The sequence below is a fragment of the Zonotrichia leucophrys genome, chromosome 1A (genome assembly GCF_028769735.1).
Source record: "Zonotrichia leucophrys gambelii isolate GWCS_2022_RI chromosome 1A, RI_Zleu_2.0, whole genome shotgun sequence".
In the NCBI taxonomy this organism is placed as follows: Eukaryota; Metazoa; Chordata; class Aves; order Passeriformes; family Passerellidae; genus Zonotrichia; species Zonotrichia leucophrys.
Window position 1 is genome coordinate 58,817,771 of NC_088170.1, and position 19,819 is coordinate 58,837,589.

Sequence of the window (19,819 nt, forward strand, 5' to 3'; positions counted from 1 at the left end):
TTTTTTTAGGACACTAAATAAAAATAATGATTCTACAATGGCCTTTACCCATCACAGGCTTTAAACATTTGGCTTGGTAACCAGGAGTTTCATATAAATAGAGATTAGGGGCATTATGTGTCTGAAAATGTTCTTACAGTCCTGTATGTGTCTCTTAATCCACAAATATATCTGCTTAGATTTATCCCATTTAACTCTATCAGCCTGAGTGCATTCCCATCAGTATTTAAATTTCTCTGTGCTGTTGTGTAGTTCCTCATCTATCTTGCCATATTACTTAAAAAAATTAGTTCTTTTGTTTCTGTGCATAAATATAAGGAGGAAATACAATAGAAATTTGTTTTTCCCTGTCTCCTTTTAAAAAATTATTTTTCTCAGCCAACATGCCTGTGTATCTTATAATTTTCTATGAACTTTTTAAAGCACTCCAATTTTTCTCCACTGATACTCTCCCTGGTTAGTTGTGTGTTTCCTGTTTTCAAACTTTGTCATATCCATGTAATTTCCTTTTTCAATCAAGATGAAATGTTAATGTGATTGATGACTTGTGTCTGTGTAAAGGGATTTATGTACTACTGGAGGTATATTAGTACCTGTTCTAATTTTTATTATGTGTGGATTGCAGTGAATGACAGCAATTTTAAAAATTGAACAGCTGAATGACTGTTCAACAGACTAAAAAACCATCCAAACCACAGTCTTCTTTCCCTGTTTATACCTTATAGAAGGAAAGTGATTTGCTGTCATTAATACACAAAGATGAGTGATAAAGTGATATTTTAATCTCATGTTAAATGGCAGCAGAAGTTGGTAACCAAATGGGTGAAGATTATCTGAATTGATACAACCACCTGAATCTGTGCAGTTAAAATGGGATTCAGTTGATCTCATGTAGCTGTCCTCAGTGTAGGCATCCACATTCTGTCTGGTTATACTTATATAAACTTCTTTATTGCTGGTGGGGAGATGCTGGCACTTGGGGGATTCAGCCTGTTTAGATTAACCAGGTAATGAGCTGAACTCTCAACACAGGCAATTTCCCTGCCTATGGTAAAGGGAGCTTGGTAACTCAGATGAAGACACTAATAGGCAGAATTTGTTTAATCTGTCTAAAAGTCAGTGGTTGAGAATTCTCATTGTGCCTGTTCAGCCAGTGGAACAAGTAGAATTGTAGGAAAGCCATTTTTTCCTTCTTAAAAATAATGCTGATATCCTTAATGATCTTGACAGTGTGCTAGAGATTTATACACCTACAAATGCTGGGTTTAGTAGCTTTTGCAACTGTTCCAGCTAGATTTTTAAGAGGACTGTTGGACAGACACAAGCTTAACATAAAATAATTTAATTTACTCTTCTTCTGGATGTGGCCTTTTCTTTATCTAGTTCCCTTGTGTGCTTTCTCAAGGATATTAACAGAGGGATGAAATAGTTGTAATAATTATCTTAGAGGGATAGAGTCTGAATATTTTATCACTTTCAATCATTTTTCCTAATGATATTTCTAAGTAAAAATAAACCAGGGCAATGTTAAGTCTTGCCCTTTTTTTATTCTTGTTGGAGGAATCGTTTGCTGACTCATTTTGATGGGAAGTTTTTCCAACTTTAACGTAGCAATTTGTGGGTGTTGCATATTTAAAAAGTAAAAAAAGCAAGTTCTTTTCCCTAGTCTTCTATATAATAAGCATGAAGAGTAACTAATCAAAACTCTGAAGAAGATCCAGTTTTTAAATGTATCTTTTACTTCTTGTTTCCATGATGTTATTATACTGCCTTATTCACAATGGGCAAAAACTGAATTTTGAATGTAAAAAAATAGATGCTGCAGGTTCTCTAAATACATTTTGTACTCAAGATACCATATTTTCCAGTATATAGACATCTCCAAAACATGGTTTTAAATGTTAGATGATGGGTGCAACTTGCAGATCTGCCGTTCCTCAGCTTTTCTTGTCATTGCTTGGGTGCTTGTTTGAGTAGAAGCAGCAGTGCAGCCATGGGGGGAGAGTGGTAATGTCCTTGCTGTTATGTCCTTTGGGGTGGAAAGCATGTGTTATTTTCCAGTGCATATTCTGGGGTACCCTCTAGACACTGGATAGGAAAGCTCACATCAGTCCTCCCTAAAATATTCAAAATGCTCTTGTTGTCCTTCTCCCTAACAACCTCACATCAGCTCACTTGAACACGTTTGCTGCATTTAGTGTTTTCCCTTGCAAGTTTTAGTCCTCATCTTTTTCAGTTTGGTTTTCTTCCTACACTCTCCTGAGCTTTCTCACCCTTCTTTGTCTACTGTCTTCAGCTGTCTATTTTTGCCTTGGCAACATACCTTTTCTCTGTCAATGTTCCTTCTCTTTCTTCCAGAAATTTTGCTGTATTTTTCTATTGCTTCACTTTTTTTCTGCTCTCAGTGATTTCTACCCATTTTCCCAACTTTTCCTTCATGTTAACATTTCTTTTCCTTCTAATTAACATTTGAAGCTATACCGGTGATTCTCATAACTTAGGAAAATCACACTATTTAGAATCAATTTGTTATATGGTCTCTTCTTATGATGCTTATTCATAATTTCTCCTTATGGGTGTTAAATACCAGGAGCAAATAAAGATGATATAAATGTAGTCACATTCCATGTTTCCCAAAGATAGGTTGAAGTAGTAGTGGCACTTAACAATACATAATCTTTGAATGTGTTTCCTTCCTTGTATGGGAGCCAGGATGATCATTGGTGAGGTTTGTCTGGGCTAGACCTGCCAGTCCTGTTGAAACTTGAATAATCTGATTTTCAAGCATGTATCCTCTGTGACTGTAAACTTAGATACTTTAGGTAATGGTGAATAGGATAGTGAAACTGGAAGAGAATTCAGATAGTACAACTTATCATGCTCTTTCATCAGGTTATTTTATTTTATTCAACAAGGTTTTCAGTTTTGTTCACCTGTGTTTTATATAAAGGGAAATTTGCTCTAAGGTTGAACCCTTGCTCTGAGTCCTCAGCAAAATCTAAAATAGTAGGTAGTAGAGTGTTATCTGCCAATCTGTCTTCCCATTTTCTTTTTCCTTTTGATGTCTTTGTGATTATCTGCACTGATCAGTTTCTAAAACGGTTTCTTTTAGTTCAATAGGGTTTTATTTTTATGAAAGACGTAACTGACACTGTTGGCAGCCCGTACAGCATTGTGTACTGTTTAAATGTTGCTCTAACCACTGCCAAACTTAGAACTGTGCTGTTGAAGGCCTGTCTTGGCAGCAGTGAAGTCTCTGCCTCGGGTGTGCGGGGACAGACTGCTGGAACCCAGGACATCCCTCTGGCTGTCCTGGATGGCTCCAGCCCCTGCCCAGGACACCTGTCACTTTGATTTTGACCCATGGAGCAAATTACCACCTTTGTATGAAGAATTGCAAGTCAGGAGGGCTTAAGTGGAATAGTAGTTAGTTAATCACAAGGTGAAAAGTAGAATTTTAAGGTCTTTAGAATGGGGGTTCGGGGTCCCAAGATGGAGGAATTTGGGCATGTTTTGTCCTTCTTTCTCCTTCTTCCTAGCATCCATGTTCTGTGTGATGCTGGCACTTTTGGGTTGGTTTAAGGTAGGAGCATACTGTCTAACATAGGTGATAGGTATTGAGACATTATTGTAAATAATGTACACGTAGTTTTTAGTATGAAAGACAGCACCGCCTCTGAGGGCAGTCAGTGTGCCTTGGACTGACCTGCTGAACAGATCTCAGAATGTTATAGATAACAGGAAAATAAACAACCTTGAAAACTACAGCTGAAGAATTCTGACTCCTTCTTCAACTGCAGGGCTGGGAAAAGAGACTTTTAACACATCTCGGGGTCACTCTGAGCAGCAGAGATTCCCAGAAAAGACGGGCACGTGTAGAAGCCCTGAGGGCCTGGTTTGGAGATGCCAGCCATCAGTTTGGGCACGTGGCAGTGCTGCCATGGGCTGGGACAAAGATTGCAGGGAGGAGAAGGCTGGGGACAGGCTGGCTGATGTCCTGCCCCTCCAGCACACCCTGCAATCAAAGCTGCACCACGCAGTCCTGGAGAGGATGAAGGTACTACAGTGACATCAGCACACGCTCAAAGAGCACGGGGTGATTTCTCGCCACCTACATCGCTGTGTCTTCTCTACAGAAGAAACTATTTGTAGCCAGCTTTTTAGGCAAGACAATAGCAGTTTCTCATATGATTGCTGAATAAGTGATGGGGAAGTCAGATGGAGAAGAGGAGAGGGTGTGAAAAGAAAAAAAGCAGAGCTAAAAAAAACCAACCTTGAAAGTCTTATTGTTTAAGAGGTAGTTTTGCAGGCCAGCCAAGAACACTTGTAATTTTACATCAGCAGTGGCTGATTATGATACAGTGTAGATGAGATATTAATGAACAACAGGAAAAAAAGACAAGCAGCATAGATCTAAATAGCTTTACTAATTGCAGGATCAGATCTCATCAGGTCTGGACAAACCTCTGTTTTATGTAAATACCTCCTTTATTGGGATTGCTTTCAACTCTGTTCTTTCCTATAAAAATATTTTGTCCTTAGTAGCCAGAATTTCCTTCTGATCAGATTTTTAAAAATCTGACATCTTACAGAAGAATTTATAGATACTTTTCCAGATTCCACTTCAGTCATTTATTGTTGTTGCATTGGTATAATTTTTTTTAAATCATCCAATTTCTTTGAAGAAGAGAGCAAAAACAAAGCAAGGGGATATTTTGACATGTATTTGCATGCATGTTGTATATTTTATGTATAACATTAAAAATATTCCTAATAGAAGTCCTTCAGGACTAGAAAGCTTTCATAGCATTCCTTTACCTGGAAACACCTCACATTTTCTCTTTCCACTTTTGTGAATGTAGTATGTCCTTTCCAATATTTCCAATTACAGATATTCGGGATATATGTGTATTATGTGGTAATTACAGTCAGACTTCACAAAGACAGGCATCTGAAGAATGAAAGGTATTTCCGTTCCTTACAAATGGGAAGTGTCAGCTGGCTGAGTGCCAAGTTATCAGTGTTGGGTTTTTGTTTAAGGAAATATTTTCCTGTGTTACTGCTATGCCCATTGCACTCCAGAGAAGCCCAGTAGAAAAATCCCCAGAATGTTCATGTTGCTATGTAAATCCAGAGCATTGGCAATTAAAGAGTGAAGATGGTATGTGTGAGAAAAACACTTGAAATATAATTAGATGGTCCCTCCTTTTGTGGGCACTGCATGCGTATTTAAAATTTGTCATCGTTACAATTTTATCTCGTTACAATTTTATCTCCAGTAATAATTCTGAAATTTAATTTTTCTGTGTTACAGCTTTACTGATGATACTGTTTCCAAAAGATTAAACATGATCAAGATGTAATTTAAGAATAGGTAGATCCATTTATTTAACGAAAAAATCTAAGGTAATAAAATGATGCTGTGTTAACAGAGAATTGTCTTTGTTCCCAGGTGTGATCACTGCAGCTTTATCTGTTACTGGGGGTGTGTGTTACAGCAGACAGTGATTTCCTTCCAGGCAGTGTCTCAGGGTTTCTTGCTGTCAGTGTGGTGATGGCAGCAGGAGGGCACATCCACGTGCCAGAGGCAGGCATGGCTGCAGTCACTGCTCCTGCGTCTCCAGTGGCTGGGAAGTGGTGGTGCTCTCATGTTGAATTTCTTCTGCCAGTTGTGTGCTTTACCTCAGAGACAGCAAAGGTGTGTGCAGGTGCCACAGATCCAAAGCCTTCTCCTTGCAGTAATTGATGTTGGTCTGACAGGCTCGAGCAGGATTTTGGAACAAGCTGCAAAGAACATACTTGAAGGGTGGCTGACTGCTCAGATAGAGAACTTCGAGGTTTGTTTAATATTTGCTGTGAGACAAATCCTTCCTGGTTTGAGCCTGTACTGCTGAGTGGACATGGTCAGCCTTATTTACACAGGAGTGTAAATGTAGGAACTGTGTTCAAATGTAGGAACTAGAGGTAAAGCCAGGAGTATATGGTGTTATTTGGTGAGTGTGCCATGGTACAGCTGGCATCAATAGCTTGATTTTGGCACTTTTAATGGCTGCTGAGGATGCTCCTCTTGCTCTTATTCCTTCATTCAAAACACTTTTCCTATTCTGCCCCTTGTCTCTATTATAAACAATATGGAACATCTTATATGAAGTTTGATAGAGACAACTCTGTAACCTGTCCAGCGTTCCTCAAGACTTCAGGTAAGCTGATCACCATATGGGCCCATGTCCCAGTGGGGCACAAATTACTGCTAAAGTGGAAAGATTTTTAGCTTGCTTTGGGCTTGGAATGATGTGAATTTTTGATGGAGCTTTTTCTGAGAACTGTGTGTACTCTTATGAACCCAGGAAAAGGTGAAACAAGTCCTTCCCATGTCCTAGAGGAACAGGGCTGAGAATGTCTTTGCATCTGAAAATTCAAGGAGTATAAGAGCCTGATGATCTGCTGGATAAGAAATGTCAAAAAGCTTGCAAAAATATTTGGAAAAATCAGTTGTGTAGATACTGTGATAATAATCACAATATAAAAACATATTGAAAAGCATACGGCAAATGTGCTAAATATCTCAATTTAAAAACATTTCTGCTGTAAGGATTTCTATCTGTAAATTTTGTAAGGAAAAGTAAAGATAGAAGGCTTTTTAGAACAGTGAATGGTTCTGAAAAATAAGACTAAGAAGAAATTTTAACCTGAAGTTTAAGGTTATAACATGTATTCAATAACTGTGACCTCATTTAATCCTTTTGGGTAAATCATGTAGCTTCATCTCCTAGGAGAGGGAGGAATCAGTGTGTGCAAGGTTCTATGAGTCACTGCTTTAGTCTTTATAAGGTAACATATGCTTGACTCAGTTTGGATGAATAGAAACCTGTTTTTCCTTTAAAACTGGAATTGTCAATCTGCTACATTAGAGCAATTTTTTCTCCTTGAATTTTGAAAATAAAGCACATAACAATGATGGAAAAATAATAGCAGTTGAAAATTTGAACAGCACTTAAGACATTCAGGCCAATTATAGACCGGAAAGAAAATGCTATTATCAGAAGGATCCTAACACAGTAATAATTGTACTCAAGAATGTAAAGGGAATAAAATAGAAATATTTTGGATTAGAAATCAGAAATCATTCGTTCTGTCCATTGAGTTAAGATTGTGAAGATATTAGAAATTCTGTAGTTTGAGGGTGTCTAACACTCATTATTTGGCTGGAACTTGAATTTTTTTCAGCTTCAGCAGAAAAGCTGTCCATGTATGCTTGGCAAAGCACTTGCCTCTAGACAAGGTTTGGAAATACAGCAAATGTCTTACTGTGTTTTACCTAACAGAGTAATAAGTTTTTTATTCACTCTGTCTCTAGCTACCTTGTGTTCAGCTATTTCTGTATAGAAGTATGGTTTTTTGCCTAGTAATAGGAAGCAATTGGCAGCTGATTTTAAAAGGACAAAGGATATCCTTTAACGTGCTTAGAATATTTTGGCTTGGGTTGTTTGTTCTTTTTCCCCTAAAATTAATAAACTTGTAGGAATAACTTTTCTGTTTTCTGGCAGCTCTAGGAAATATTCTCAACTCTGTCCCTGTCCCCTCCAAACAAAACTGTTCTCATAAACCTTAAATACGTATAAATAATAAAGTTCAATACATCAGTAATTAGGAAGTAACTAGCACAGATACATTTGGGGTGAAGAGTGCTTTCTTTGGTGTGCTTCCTGGTACTTAATCTGACAAACAGTTATGCAAAACAAAGAATTTTTTTTTTCTTTGCAGAATGGCTTTTTGTAAAAGCATGGATTTTCAAAGAAACTTTGGTCAGAGTTGTTTATTGGCCTGAGATGGGAGGAAGGAGGGAAAAGCAGCGTGGTGCTGGGCATGCCTCTGGTACAGCAAATGCTGCCAGACCCAGCAGAACTATGCGAATGAAGAATTCCTCTTATTGTCACCTTTGTGTTTCAGTAAACACTTTATTAAGGAATATTGCAGTCTGTTAATAGATCAAGTACCAGATAATGTCAACCAGGCTTACTTATGTTATGTGAATGACTAAAAGAAATTCCAATTAATAGTTATGTTTAACTAGTTAAACATAAATAATTCTGCTTCCCTGTGTTCATAATGGGCCATTAATTGAGTAATTGTAGCATACAATAATGCTTTTTTTCTGAAATATCTAATGCTTCCTCTAATTTATCTACAAACTTCCTTCAAAATTATTAATATATAATCTGGCTGCATTAAAAATTCTTCAGAGGTGTAACTTACATCAATTATGTATATTTATATATTTGGAAACTAATTATTTAAACAAGTAAAAGGCAAATTCTTCTGTGCATTTTGTATTCCTTTTTCCCTTTTGGAGAAGTAGAAACAAGCTTGATGTTCTTAAAGCTTGTTTTCACTCTTCTGTTCTGCAGTGTGTGCTTCCTTCCTGCCACGTTTCACTCCTTTCTGTATTCTCTGTTTTTCAGTGTCCTCCTCATGGTGAAGGTTCAGTGAAATGAAGTTGTTAAATAATGCTGGTGTTGTTATTTTTCTTGAATGAAATACCATTGTTCTGTAAGTTTTCAGTAGATAGTCTTCCATTTTCTTCTGCAAAAACAAGGCAACAACTACCATTTAAGGTATGTACTGTCTTTCAGAGCAGCTTTGGCCTCTATTTCTGTTACAGAGAACTCTGCTAAGCAACTGGCAGTGTCATCTGCATGTGAAGGATGCCTGGCTTTAAGAATTAGGGTAGACTTACCTTTTGGATACTAACCAAAAGTTAGTACTGGGTGGGACTAGCAGCCATTTTGAAGAAAGATATTTTCCTCAGAATATTTTGTGAAAGTATTATTTTTCAGCCACGGCTCATGTGTGGAAAACTGTTTAGAAGGACAACAATGATATTACTATGAATGTGTTTTTTAAAATACCTGAGCATATGGTTCTAGTACTTTTAAGTCTATCAGAAATGTAAAAGGCAGTGGCTCAGATCACTAGGAGAAGATTAGATGCAGCATATAGTTTTTTTTCTCAAAAACCCCAAAGGAGTCAATACTATTAACATTATCCATGGAATGTACCTGTAGATACTGAGTAAATCCATCTTCCCCTTTATGCAAGAGAAAAGGAAAGACTTAAAAAAAAAATTCTATTTTTTTTTTCCATCATTAGGTCTTGACTCCTAGATATTGTCTACTGAGCTGAGCATGAGTGGGACCCAGCTGTAGTTGAACTTGTGTAGTGTACAGAGAAAAACTTCCCTTTGTATCTATTATCTGCTCTCTAGAACTTGTGTGTGGGACAAGGAAGTGTTGTTTTCAAAACATGCTTTGCTTTCAGAACAGTAACTAAAGCACAACTCTTACAAAAATGGGTAAAATTTAAAATGCATTTCAATATTACTGACTTTTTCTAATACATGTCTTTAGGAAAGGAGAAAGTTTGCTTTATCATTTGGAAGTATACAGTTCCTTAAAATGGTGATTTTAATATTATAAGTATGGCATAACCGTAAAAGTTCTAATTTCCTCTGAGCAGAAATATTATTTAACATATTAAAGAGGAAAAATACTAAGAATATTAATGTAATCTCCTCAAGAGGAGATTGCAAACAGCTAGTTTTTCTGTCACTTATTCTTCAGTGAAGCAGTTGCTGGCTTGTGTGTCAGTATTGATGTGAATGTTACTCATGAGAGATCTGAGGAAGTCCATAAAGCTACTATTTTTTTCCTCACTTCAAAAGCTTAGTAACATCTGGAAGATTATTTTATTTTAGGGCAGTTATGCTCTTTATGCTTCAATACTACCTCATTTAGTATTCATATGCTTATCAAATTTAGGCTTGCTCTGTGTTTGTGCCATTTTGAATCCTATTTTCATCACACAGCCTGTGATCCTAGCAGTCTTTTGGAACTATTTATTTTAAAAGTACGTGATCTAAAACATATAAAGCATTGAATTTCTCAAGTTGTGTGCAAAGCTGTCTCATTTTGTCTAGGGTCCAGTGCCTCATTGGAAGAATTTAAATTTATTGCCTTTTGTGCTGTTTAGCATGTCACTTGCACAGTTATCTAAAGCTCAAACATAGATCTGTCCACATAAAATCACATTACTGATACCAAGGTTCCTAGTGCACTTCATGACTTCAAGGCTGAAAAAATTGCTTAGAATAGACAGTTTGATTAATTTGATTTCTTTAATAGCTTCAGATCTGTCTTCATAGATTCATTTGGGAAGCAGGACTATTTCTTTTAAGAGTAATACTGGAAGTAGTCAACTTACAGTAGGTTGAAGGTTTTATAGGAAAATTGTAAGATCCAAGCAGCTGTAACTGTGATGCAAGGATGGAAAATTCAGTGGAGAATAGACTAGGATGGATATTGATAAGAAAATACATGTTTAAAGATAGTGTAGAAGAAGCGTTAAAAGCACCTCAAGCTCCTGTCCTAACATACACCACACAGAAAATGGAAGAAAAGCACTAAACCTGCTGGTTTATGATCTGATTTGACTAACAAAATGTGTGGACGAGCCTACCTATTAATTAAAAATTAAGTATATTTAACTTGCATCTGTTTAGTAGAATATTTATTTTAAAAAGGGTATATGGCAACTTGTATGGCATGGTTTACATTGCAAAAAATTGAAGGTATTTATGTTTAGGTGCTACTTTGTCTCTTCTTTGCTCCCAAAAGGCACAGGGGTGGTGGGAGGAAGAAGCTGTATTAGTTGAGTTCTGCAACAGTGGATCTCTGCCCTGGATAAATTTAATACATGCACTGTCAGTAAGATATTTTAATCTTGACTGATGAACATGTTGTAGACCATCGAGATAATCTGTTTGCGGTAGACATGATTAAATTTTTAGTGAAACAGTGACTTCTGTCAGTTGACTTTGAGATCGTGGTGACTCTGATATCTACCCATATGTCACAGGGAACAGTTTGTGCAGTGCCATATACCTTGTCCACACTTCTCCATCTGTGCTTAAACAGCAGCTAGGATTCTTTATTTTCTTTTATTGTGGAGAGTTCTTATGTATTTCTTTTTAATTGACAGAACAAATAAACAAAACCCCAGGCTAATTCTTCTCTCTTCTTTTTTCCAGATTATGTAGATACCCTAGTTCCCACATAATTTTTTTTGTTCTTCTTTCACACTGCTGAAATAACAGAATTTCTCTTCTTCATCTTGTGTGGAGAGTTTCTTCCCTTATAATTTCTGAGGTGGTTTGTTCTAAATTTGGTATGGAAACTTCAGGTTGCTGGGAGCTTTTGATATGATGCTCCCCAACAAATCCCCTGTGAGTTCAGAAACTGCCAGCATCTCTTTCTAGGACTCTCCTCTCCTTTTTTCCAAGACTCTGGTCTTTTTATTTTTTGGCTTAGCAAATGCCTTCTTGCTTTAACTTCAACTGATGCCTTTTTCTCTAGTCTTAACACACAGTTTCCACTTGTATCAGAGGAGGCAAACATCTAGGCTAAGAAAAAGAAAATTATGGTTAGTTTCGGCTCTGCTTTGGTTTGAAAGAACAACAGTCATGATGATTAGGAAGCCATTTTGGGCAGTGTAGAGCCTTTCTGGTTTTTGTTTTCATTCAATCACAGCTTGAATAGTATGGCTTTAGAGACTTAGTGTATCTGCTTCTCTCAGGCATTGGCTGAGAGCCAGTTGTCTGCCACTTGATCTGTACACAGTGCAAAATGACTCAAAGTGGGCTGATAAGTGCATGCAATGACTGAGGAGTTGGTGACAACCATACCCCATACCTGAATTTATTGGTATTTTGTAGCTGAAAAAATTTACTGAATTAGCTGCTGCTTTGAGATCTGCAAGCTCTAATTTTCATTCATCTTCAGCTTTTATTCCGTCAGTGTTATGATCTGTTCTGGATGTGGTTCTATATAGAGTGCTATCTTTTTTGTGGCCTCAGAAATTAGGACAACCCAAAACTCCTCAGTCAGGCTGTAAATGCTTGCTCACTCAGCAAAAGTTCCCTGTACCTCTGGGTGCTGATCAGTACAGTTATTGAATCCACTCATGAAACCCATGAAAGCTGTGGTTCCTTGAATCTGTAAGAGGTGCAGGTCCTGAGCAGCCCAGCCTTTGCCTTTGTGGCACTGTACTTGAGATAAAGTGGAAATGTTAGTTCTGTGTTAGGTTGGGGGGTCTTGAACCAAGAAACCTCCAGGAAGAGCTGTTCAATTGTAAAACTTTCCTTCTTCCTCTCTTTTCTTTTTCTGTTACTTTAAGTTTAACAAATACTGCTGTAATTTGCATTCTTCTGGACTCAAAGGCCAATAGAGTGGTGCTGTGGCAGCTGCAGTTTGGAGGGATTTTTCTGTTGTGTTATTTGGACTTGGGATGTAATTTCTAAATAAATTCTAATATTCTAAATAATTTCTAATAAATTCTGTAAATTATCCCAGAATTCTGGATATGTAATTTTTAAATAATCAAAATAAACAAATGAGAGCATTGCTGTTTCTGCAGCCATTATTCTCTTATGGTCTAAAGGCACTTAGTGTAAAACTCATGTGTCTTATTTTGGTGATATTCCCACAATCAGTTTTGTATGAGGAGTGATAGTGATGGTATCAGCTTGAGTTTGCTGGTGCCATATGGATGTGTAAAGGTACAGATTTGCTTTTAAATATGAACAAAAGGGGTCCACTTTCAAAAATCTCAGGTAGCAGAGCAGAAGATTGGTAAATCCAAAATAAGAAAATATTTCAAATTGACAGAAGAGAAACGGGAAAGAAAAACCCTAAAACCTTGTGATGAGTGTTCTCTAATTGTGGAGTAGAATGCTCATTAAGACATTGGAATTTTTTTTCCTATGGGGTCTCATTTTATTGAAATTCTTCTTGCAGCTATATTAAATAAGTCTTTGTTGTCACTTGGTTACTAGAAGTAAAATTAAATTATGTGCTTTAATACCATCATGGAGAAATGTCTGTACATCTTGTAGAGAATCCAGGGACTCAGAGTTCATGGTGAAATAACTTATATCTTGGATTTATTTTTAGCATCTTGTGGTGTATTGTTAGCAATAAAGTCTTAGTATTATAATCTCTGGACATCCATTGCAAAGCCTATGTGGAGGCTTAGTTATGGAATAAATAATTTGATCACTTCCGTCCAAACTCTGGGGATTTTGTTTTGCTATAAAATCCTGCCTTTTTAATATCTGTTTATGTAATCAATTTTAATTTATAAGCATCTTCAGAAGGAATTAAAAATTTATTGGACTTTGAAGTTGAGAACTATATTTATAGTCAGTTGGTGTCAAGGCTCTGTGATAGAGAAATTAACTTCAGTTCTTCCCTACATTGGAATGTGTGTCTGGGTGTGCAGAGAAGTATCTCAGTAGCTGTGACTGTAGGACCACTTGCTGCCTGGAATGGACAACAGTAAAAGAAGTTTTTTATGGTACTTGCAGTCATGTAGTGGAGCCAGCTGTGAACATAATGACATTTCACAGATATGTTTTCAAAGATCCCAGAAGTGTCTGCGTTGGATGTGAGAACTGTGATACTTGTTGGATGTTCTTCTGATTAGTATGTTTTGGGAAGAACAAGTGGCATATGCTTAAAAAGGTGATGATCACTTTCTAGCTTGCAAGTCTTCCACCAGAGCATGAGAGTTATCATTCGGATAGTAATAATACTTCTGTAACTGTGGTTGAAAAAACAATCAGTCAAGTTACACAGCTTTTCTTCTGTTTTCAGAAATTTCAGTGGCTTTGTACCTGAGATATGTATGAAGAGAGGAAGAAAAGATTGAAGGTCTTCCACTGTGGAATGGTTAATCCCAAACAGTTCAGGTTTACTGTGGCTGTTTCACAAGTGGACATAGTGTTGCTCAGGTCTTAGCAGTATTACCACAGGTGGCACTACGGTCTCCAGCGAGGATATGGTCTTAAAATGAGGCTCACATCCCTTTGTTCTTTCAGGTTTTTTGGGTGCTCGCCTTCAGAGCACCTGGTGAATTCACTTTTCAGCAGTCTCTGTTCTGCTTCTCTGGATCTTGTGAAGCGGTGGCAGGGTGCATCTCCCCTTGGTGACAGCACGCCGGGTGTCTGTGCCAGGGTGTGCTGCCAGCATTTGGGAACGAGGGACCAGCCCAGGCCTTCCAGGTGCTGGCCTGGTGATCACAGCATCACAGAATGTGCTCAGGGGGAAGGAGCCCCCCTGGATTGCCAAGCCCAGCTCCTGGCCATGCATGGCCCCATTCCCCAGAGTCAGTCACCCCATGTGCCTGATGGCATTGTCCGAACGCTTCTTGAGCTCTGTCAGGCTGGAGCTGTGACCGCTGCCCTGGGGAGCCTGTTCAGAGCCCAGCCACCCTCTGGGGGAATAACTAGGTGTTAAAAAAAAAGAAAAAAGAAAAAATGACTTTTCAAAGTGTATTTGGGGGGCATTAGAGGCAGACCACTAAAAACAAAAATCCAAGTGTGCCTAGCGTTTTCCACGTCTGGTTTCTCACCCGTGTGTGAAAGTAGTGATTTGATACCTCGCTTTTTGTGACAAAAATGATTCAAAGAGCCATATTTTTCAGGGCTTTAGATCTGGAGGCTTTGGCGGGTGTGCAGTACCTCCTAGCACGGTACCCGGGAGGACGATCCGTGCCGGGAATCTTTTGTTTCGGGGTTTTTCCCCTCGGCGGGTACCCCCCGCGTCCCCCCCCGCCGGCGGCAGCGGTGGCGCGGCCCCCGCGCTGCCCCCGCGGGCTCGGGCGCGGAGCGGCGCCCCCCGCTCGGCGATGGTTCCGCCCGCCGTGCGCGGTCATGTGCGCGGGCCCGGCCCTCCGAGCGCGGCTGGGCGGCCTCGCACAGCGCCGCGTCCCGGGCCTCCGGCGGACAAAAGGGCGCAGGGAAGCGAGACCTCCGGAAGGCGAGGGCAGGCGGCGTCGGTGGTGAACGTTTTCTGATTTTTCCAGAAATCAAGCAGAAGACTGAGCTGCTGATGTCAGTTAACTCTGAGAAGTCGTCCTCTCCAGAAAGGTACGGCCGGCATCCCCCTCCGCATGAACGCGGGGCTTCTCCCTCTGCCTCCGCGGGGCTGCTGGCATTGTCCGCGTGTGCTGCATGCTGGATCTCGCACCGTGCCCACCCCGCCTGCCCTCCCGGCCCAGCTTTGTGCCTTCTGGCCGCGGTTGCGGGCGGCCGGCCGTGCCCGGAGCCCGGCGGGCTGCAGCATGCGGATCGCGGCGGGGCTGGCTGGTGCAGACCCCGCGCCTGTCAGGCGGGCGAGCGGCGCCGCGCAGACCCCGCACAGACCCCGCGCTGCTCCTGCCCATAAGCATCGGTAGCAAATAGAACTTGGCCGAGCGCTTCGTGCCCGGGTATGTGGAAAAGGGAGTGTCCTTTGGAAAGTAGCTCAGGAATCGCAAATCCCCCCTATTAGTCACATTCTGTAAGATAGATGTGATCCCCGTTCAAGTCTGTGCTAGGAAATGGAGCAGTCGCTGCATGCAGTAATGGTTCATGCCTGCAGGTAAGGACAAAATGACTCAGAAGTGTTTTTAAAGCAATTATTTTATCTGTCAATCAGATTAGTGCTATTTCAAGTAGCTGTTTCATTTTTAGGGAAATACTTCAAGGTACTAAATGTACATTTAAGTCTTCTGACGTGGAATAGCCTCCTGGTGATTATTTTGTTGATTTAAATAAACCAGCCCTGCTCACTTCTGTTTGCTTGCAGCTGCATTTTAGGGCATTTTTGGTTTTGAAACGGCTTCAGTTTAGAGAAACATAATGCCATTTCCCCTCCATTATTTACAATAAACATTTTGGCTGTATGCAAAAGACCCTCTCAATGTTCTATTTCACCATTTTAATATTGGATGTTGGCAAAAAAATACTGTTAATTTTAAGCTCTCAAACTGTGTTTGGCTGAAATGATGAGTTGAAGTTTATTTTATTGAATGGCTCAGCACACAGAGACATGATAAGGCAATGAATGCTATCTTAAGGAAACAGGCTAAAAGATATCTTTCAAAATATACGAGTGCTGTGTGGCATGGGTGGTTTGAAAAACCAAAATGAGCAATTTATTTTGATTTATAAGTATATTTAGGTATGATATGTAGAAGCAAACTGCATTGCCTTTCACCAGCTGTGGTTATAACTAAATGCCAGCAATAAGAGATTCAGAAAATGGTGGGGGGGAATGGGATGTTAAGTCACCTTTCCAAAATGGAGATATATAAGAAGAGCTTTGAGAGAGATTTTAGTATTTACTTGTACAAAAAAAATTAAGAATGAGAAGAGAAAATGCAAGTGTTTATTTTTTAACCTTTATCCCACTCTTATGCCTAAATTTTTTAAATACAAGATTTAAAATGGTGGTGGTAACAGGGAGGATGATGGAGTGAAAATAGTAAAGGAAACAGGTGTTAACTTGATTTTTGGAAAGACTTACGTTGGCATTGCTGTGTGGGAATTTGGTGTATAATACAGATACTTATTATTTTATCAATATGAGTGTTATGCAGCACCCGACATCTGATCAGTCTGGTTTTGAGCAGAACATGGTCATGGTTGTACTGATGGTAGTCCTAGATGAAGAGGTCCTTTTAAAAGATCTTAACACAATTAGAAACAGATGCATTTGTCTGAGATTCATTTGAATGAGATTCATTAAAAAGTAAGATTTTTTAAACAGCATGATGTGTTATCACGCAATAAAGATTAAAATGTGGCTGTTGTATATGCACACAAATTTGTTTTGAGGATTTAAATATATGGTACTGTTCACCTGGAGATTGGTTTAACATATCAGCTGCGTGGTCAGTTATAAATGAAAACATCTTTATTTCATATTAGGGTTTTTGTTTTTTTTTAAATAACCACATTCTTTTCACCCATCTAAAAATAGACTGAATTTTTTTGCAAGCTGTTATGAAACAGTGCTGTCTATCCTATTAGCTGCCAGTTCCTTTCAAGGCTCTTTGAAAATGAATATATAAAATTTTTAAAAGAGAAATAATTATAATATTGAGAGTCTGTACTGTTAAACTGGCCTGATCTGCTCTGTAGAAGAATTGCAATGTGTATTTATGCCATACAGACATGAGAATATTCATGTTCTTGAAAAACACAGAAAGGGAATGAATTCTTGCCTATTTATTTATTGCTGGTTTTAATCCTTGCTCCTAGTGGTTGGGCTTCTTGTGAAGCTTGAGTTCTCCGTGTGGGAATGCTGTGTGGAAGATCTGAAAGAGTCCATGGCTTGTTTCTTGTTTTCCACGCTAGCAGAGGCTGCTAGACAGCGCTTGCATAGCCAGAGGGGAGGGGAGAGGAGGTGCTCTGTGCATTTACAGAGCCTGATGAAATGGGAATACAGGAGGAAGGAGAGAGAAGCCCATTACTTGTCTCCTCCTTTGGCTGGTCTTTGTTTTTACAAGACAGTTTAGTGTTTGTAGGTTTTCCTGCTCATTTGGCAAGTTCGTCATGCTGTCACATCTTACTGATGAGAAGAAAGCTGGGGTATAATGGATGGTTTGGCTGTTATGGAGGCTCAGCATTTTAGAAATCCTGCAGCATTCTCTTAGGATAGTTGTTTGTTATGAGTTTAAGAACCTTTTAGAATACATTAGCAAGAAAGTTGAACGTTTTTGTTGAGGAACCTCTCAGATGTTTGGCAGCCTTGAAAAGTAAATTAATACAAACCTGAGACATTTTTCAAAGATTCATCCTTCCCTTTCCACCTACCTTCTCCCTAGAAGAACTGCAGTTGCAGAATTGAGGTGATGAGATTAAGATACTTGTGTTTTGGCATGCTGTGGGATATTTCCTGAGCAGACACAATCAGGCAGAGTCTCTGTGTCCTGAATTTCCAGGTAGTTAATGCTGCCCCGGGCCAAAGTCCTGTTCCTTGTTGATAAGGTAACCCAGGTAACTGGGGATGTGAGCGTGCCCGTGGGCTGGGATCAGGTAACGCACTGCAGCTGCTGTGCTGAATTGATTTGTTTGGATGCTGAGCCTGAAGGAGACCATGGATATGTTTGATATGTGTTCCTACAGCGTGCTTACGATGTGACACTCACCTGGTTTCCTTATCTAATGAGTAGTAATTAAACCACCATGTTCTTAGTGTTTCCCTGGGGGCTACATGAGGTTACTGCTCCAAATGTCCTGAGGGAGCAGGTAGCAGCCCCCAGATGGAGATGGGATGGTCTTCCAGGAGCCCTCCAGGAAAGTAAAAATACTTTTATTTCTGGTGTATGAGTTGTGCACTCTTCTCATCTACAGTATAGGGAATGCTTTCAGCTGCACAGATTTCCCCCCCTTTTTAGGGGCTGTGTGGAACTCTTGGCAAGTTTCTGTTTCTTTTTGAGGAAAGTTAATTCTTTCACCTGGATGACTTGATACTCTTAAGACTTCAGCTTTACTGTATGTAGTACTTTTCTTTTTCACATTTTAGGACAAAGAACCTGTTATTTCTTCAGCTCTGATTTTGGATTCTGAATTTGTGTCAGTAATGTAGTTTTACCATGGAGCATTTTCTCATGAAGGTTATTAGCAAGGCCTGATCAGTCTGAAGTGGCTGACCTGCTCTTTTTCTCTCTTCATACAAATGCTGCAAATGCATGTTTCTTTGAAATGAGTTTCTGCTTTAGTGTTTTTTGAAAAAATTAATAGCAGCCACTCATGAATAGTCTTAAATTAGGCAGCTGGTATGTATATAATTCAATTGTCATCATTTTGGGGGGTTTCATAAATAGCAGTAAAGGGAAGATACTTCAAATGACAAGTTTGTGTTAATCTGCGTGGATGTATTTGATGTCAGGTGGTGCAGGCAAGTTTTAAGGAATAATGGTGGTTTTGCTTTGGCTTTTTGTTGGGTTTTCTTTTAAGCCTTCGGGTATGTATACCCCTCTATCTTTGTAATTTATCTTTACAGAGCAAATTAATTCATTTCTCATTGCTTTTACATAGTTTCTTCATCAGGTCATGCCAAGGAGGCATTCAGGGATAAAGTAGAGGAGGAAGAAATCTGAAATAATGAGAAAGAAGGAAAAAGATGGAGGCTGAGTACTGTCTACTTCCTTTTCTGACAGACCTAATGTTAGTTTTTAGAGGAGGCATTGTGAAACAAGTTATGATGTTGAAAGATTCCTCCAGGTTTCGGAACATCAATGATTTTTTTTATTCTGGTTTTGTGTGCGTATTTCTTTTTTTAAATTTAGTCGTGGATGGTACTACTTTTAAGGTAGAAGTGTAACTTGTAATAAATATAGAAATAATGTTTAAAAGTAGAACCATCAGCTAACAACATGATGTGTAAGCTGATATTGCTGTATGTCAGATAAATGGTTTGGAATAATTGTTAGATAACAGGGCATTTTAAGATAATGATTCTATTATTTATGTAACTTACACTGGAAAAAATAGTTATCAGAATAATGCAACTGTTTTATCAGTTCCAGTAACTTTAAAACACATTTTCAAAATACTGTATTTTCTTTATCTCGTCTTTTTTTCTACTGGTTCTTTTTTGTAGGATAAAAGAAATTTTGTACATCTTCCATTTCAGGACAGTTCAAATCTAGTTTTAGTGGTCATACAACTATAACTTTTCTGATTTGTTTAATGTATGGTAACAGTGACCAATATATATTTCGCCCCCTTTTGCCCCCGAAATTACAAGCTTATTCTGTTTGTTGTTTTATCTTAGAAGTAGAAAGAAAATCATCCTAGCTGAGTGTGGGCCCTAAGCTGTTTGTCCAGGGAGACACTTTAGTCCACCACTGACTCTGCTGGGTGACAGTGTACCTGTAGAGCTCTCTTACACTAGGTGCTTAATTTTGGATTACCAGTTCTGGACCAAAATAA

The 19,819-nt window shown here is 38.9% G+C and overlaps 1 protein-coding gene across 5 annotated transcripts in view; it reads left to right on the plus strand.

The window, feature by feature from the left end:
• The window catches only part of SRPK2 (SRSF protein kinase 2), a 129,106-nt gene that overhangs the window by 28,836 nt on the left and 80,451 nt on the right, over nucleotides 1-19,819 (plus strand). Inside the window, exon 1 of one of the 5 annotated variants that reach the window (XM_064702872.1) lies at nucleotides 14,768-14,983. The exons of 3 other annotated variants lie outside the window; for them this stretch is intronic. In XM_064702872.1, the coding sequence (XP_064558942.1) occupies nucleotides 14,946-14,983 (38 nt within the window). In that variant the 5' untranslated portion in view covers nucleotides 14,768-14,945. Of the gene's footprint in view, nucleotides 1-14,767; nucleotides 14,984-15,420; nucleotides 15,477-19,819 lie in introns of those variants that run through there. One more of the 5 variants, XM_064702871.1, reaches the window with a different exon arrangement.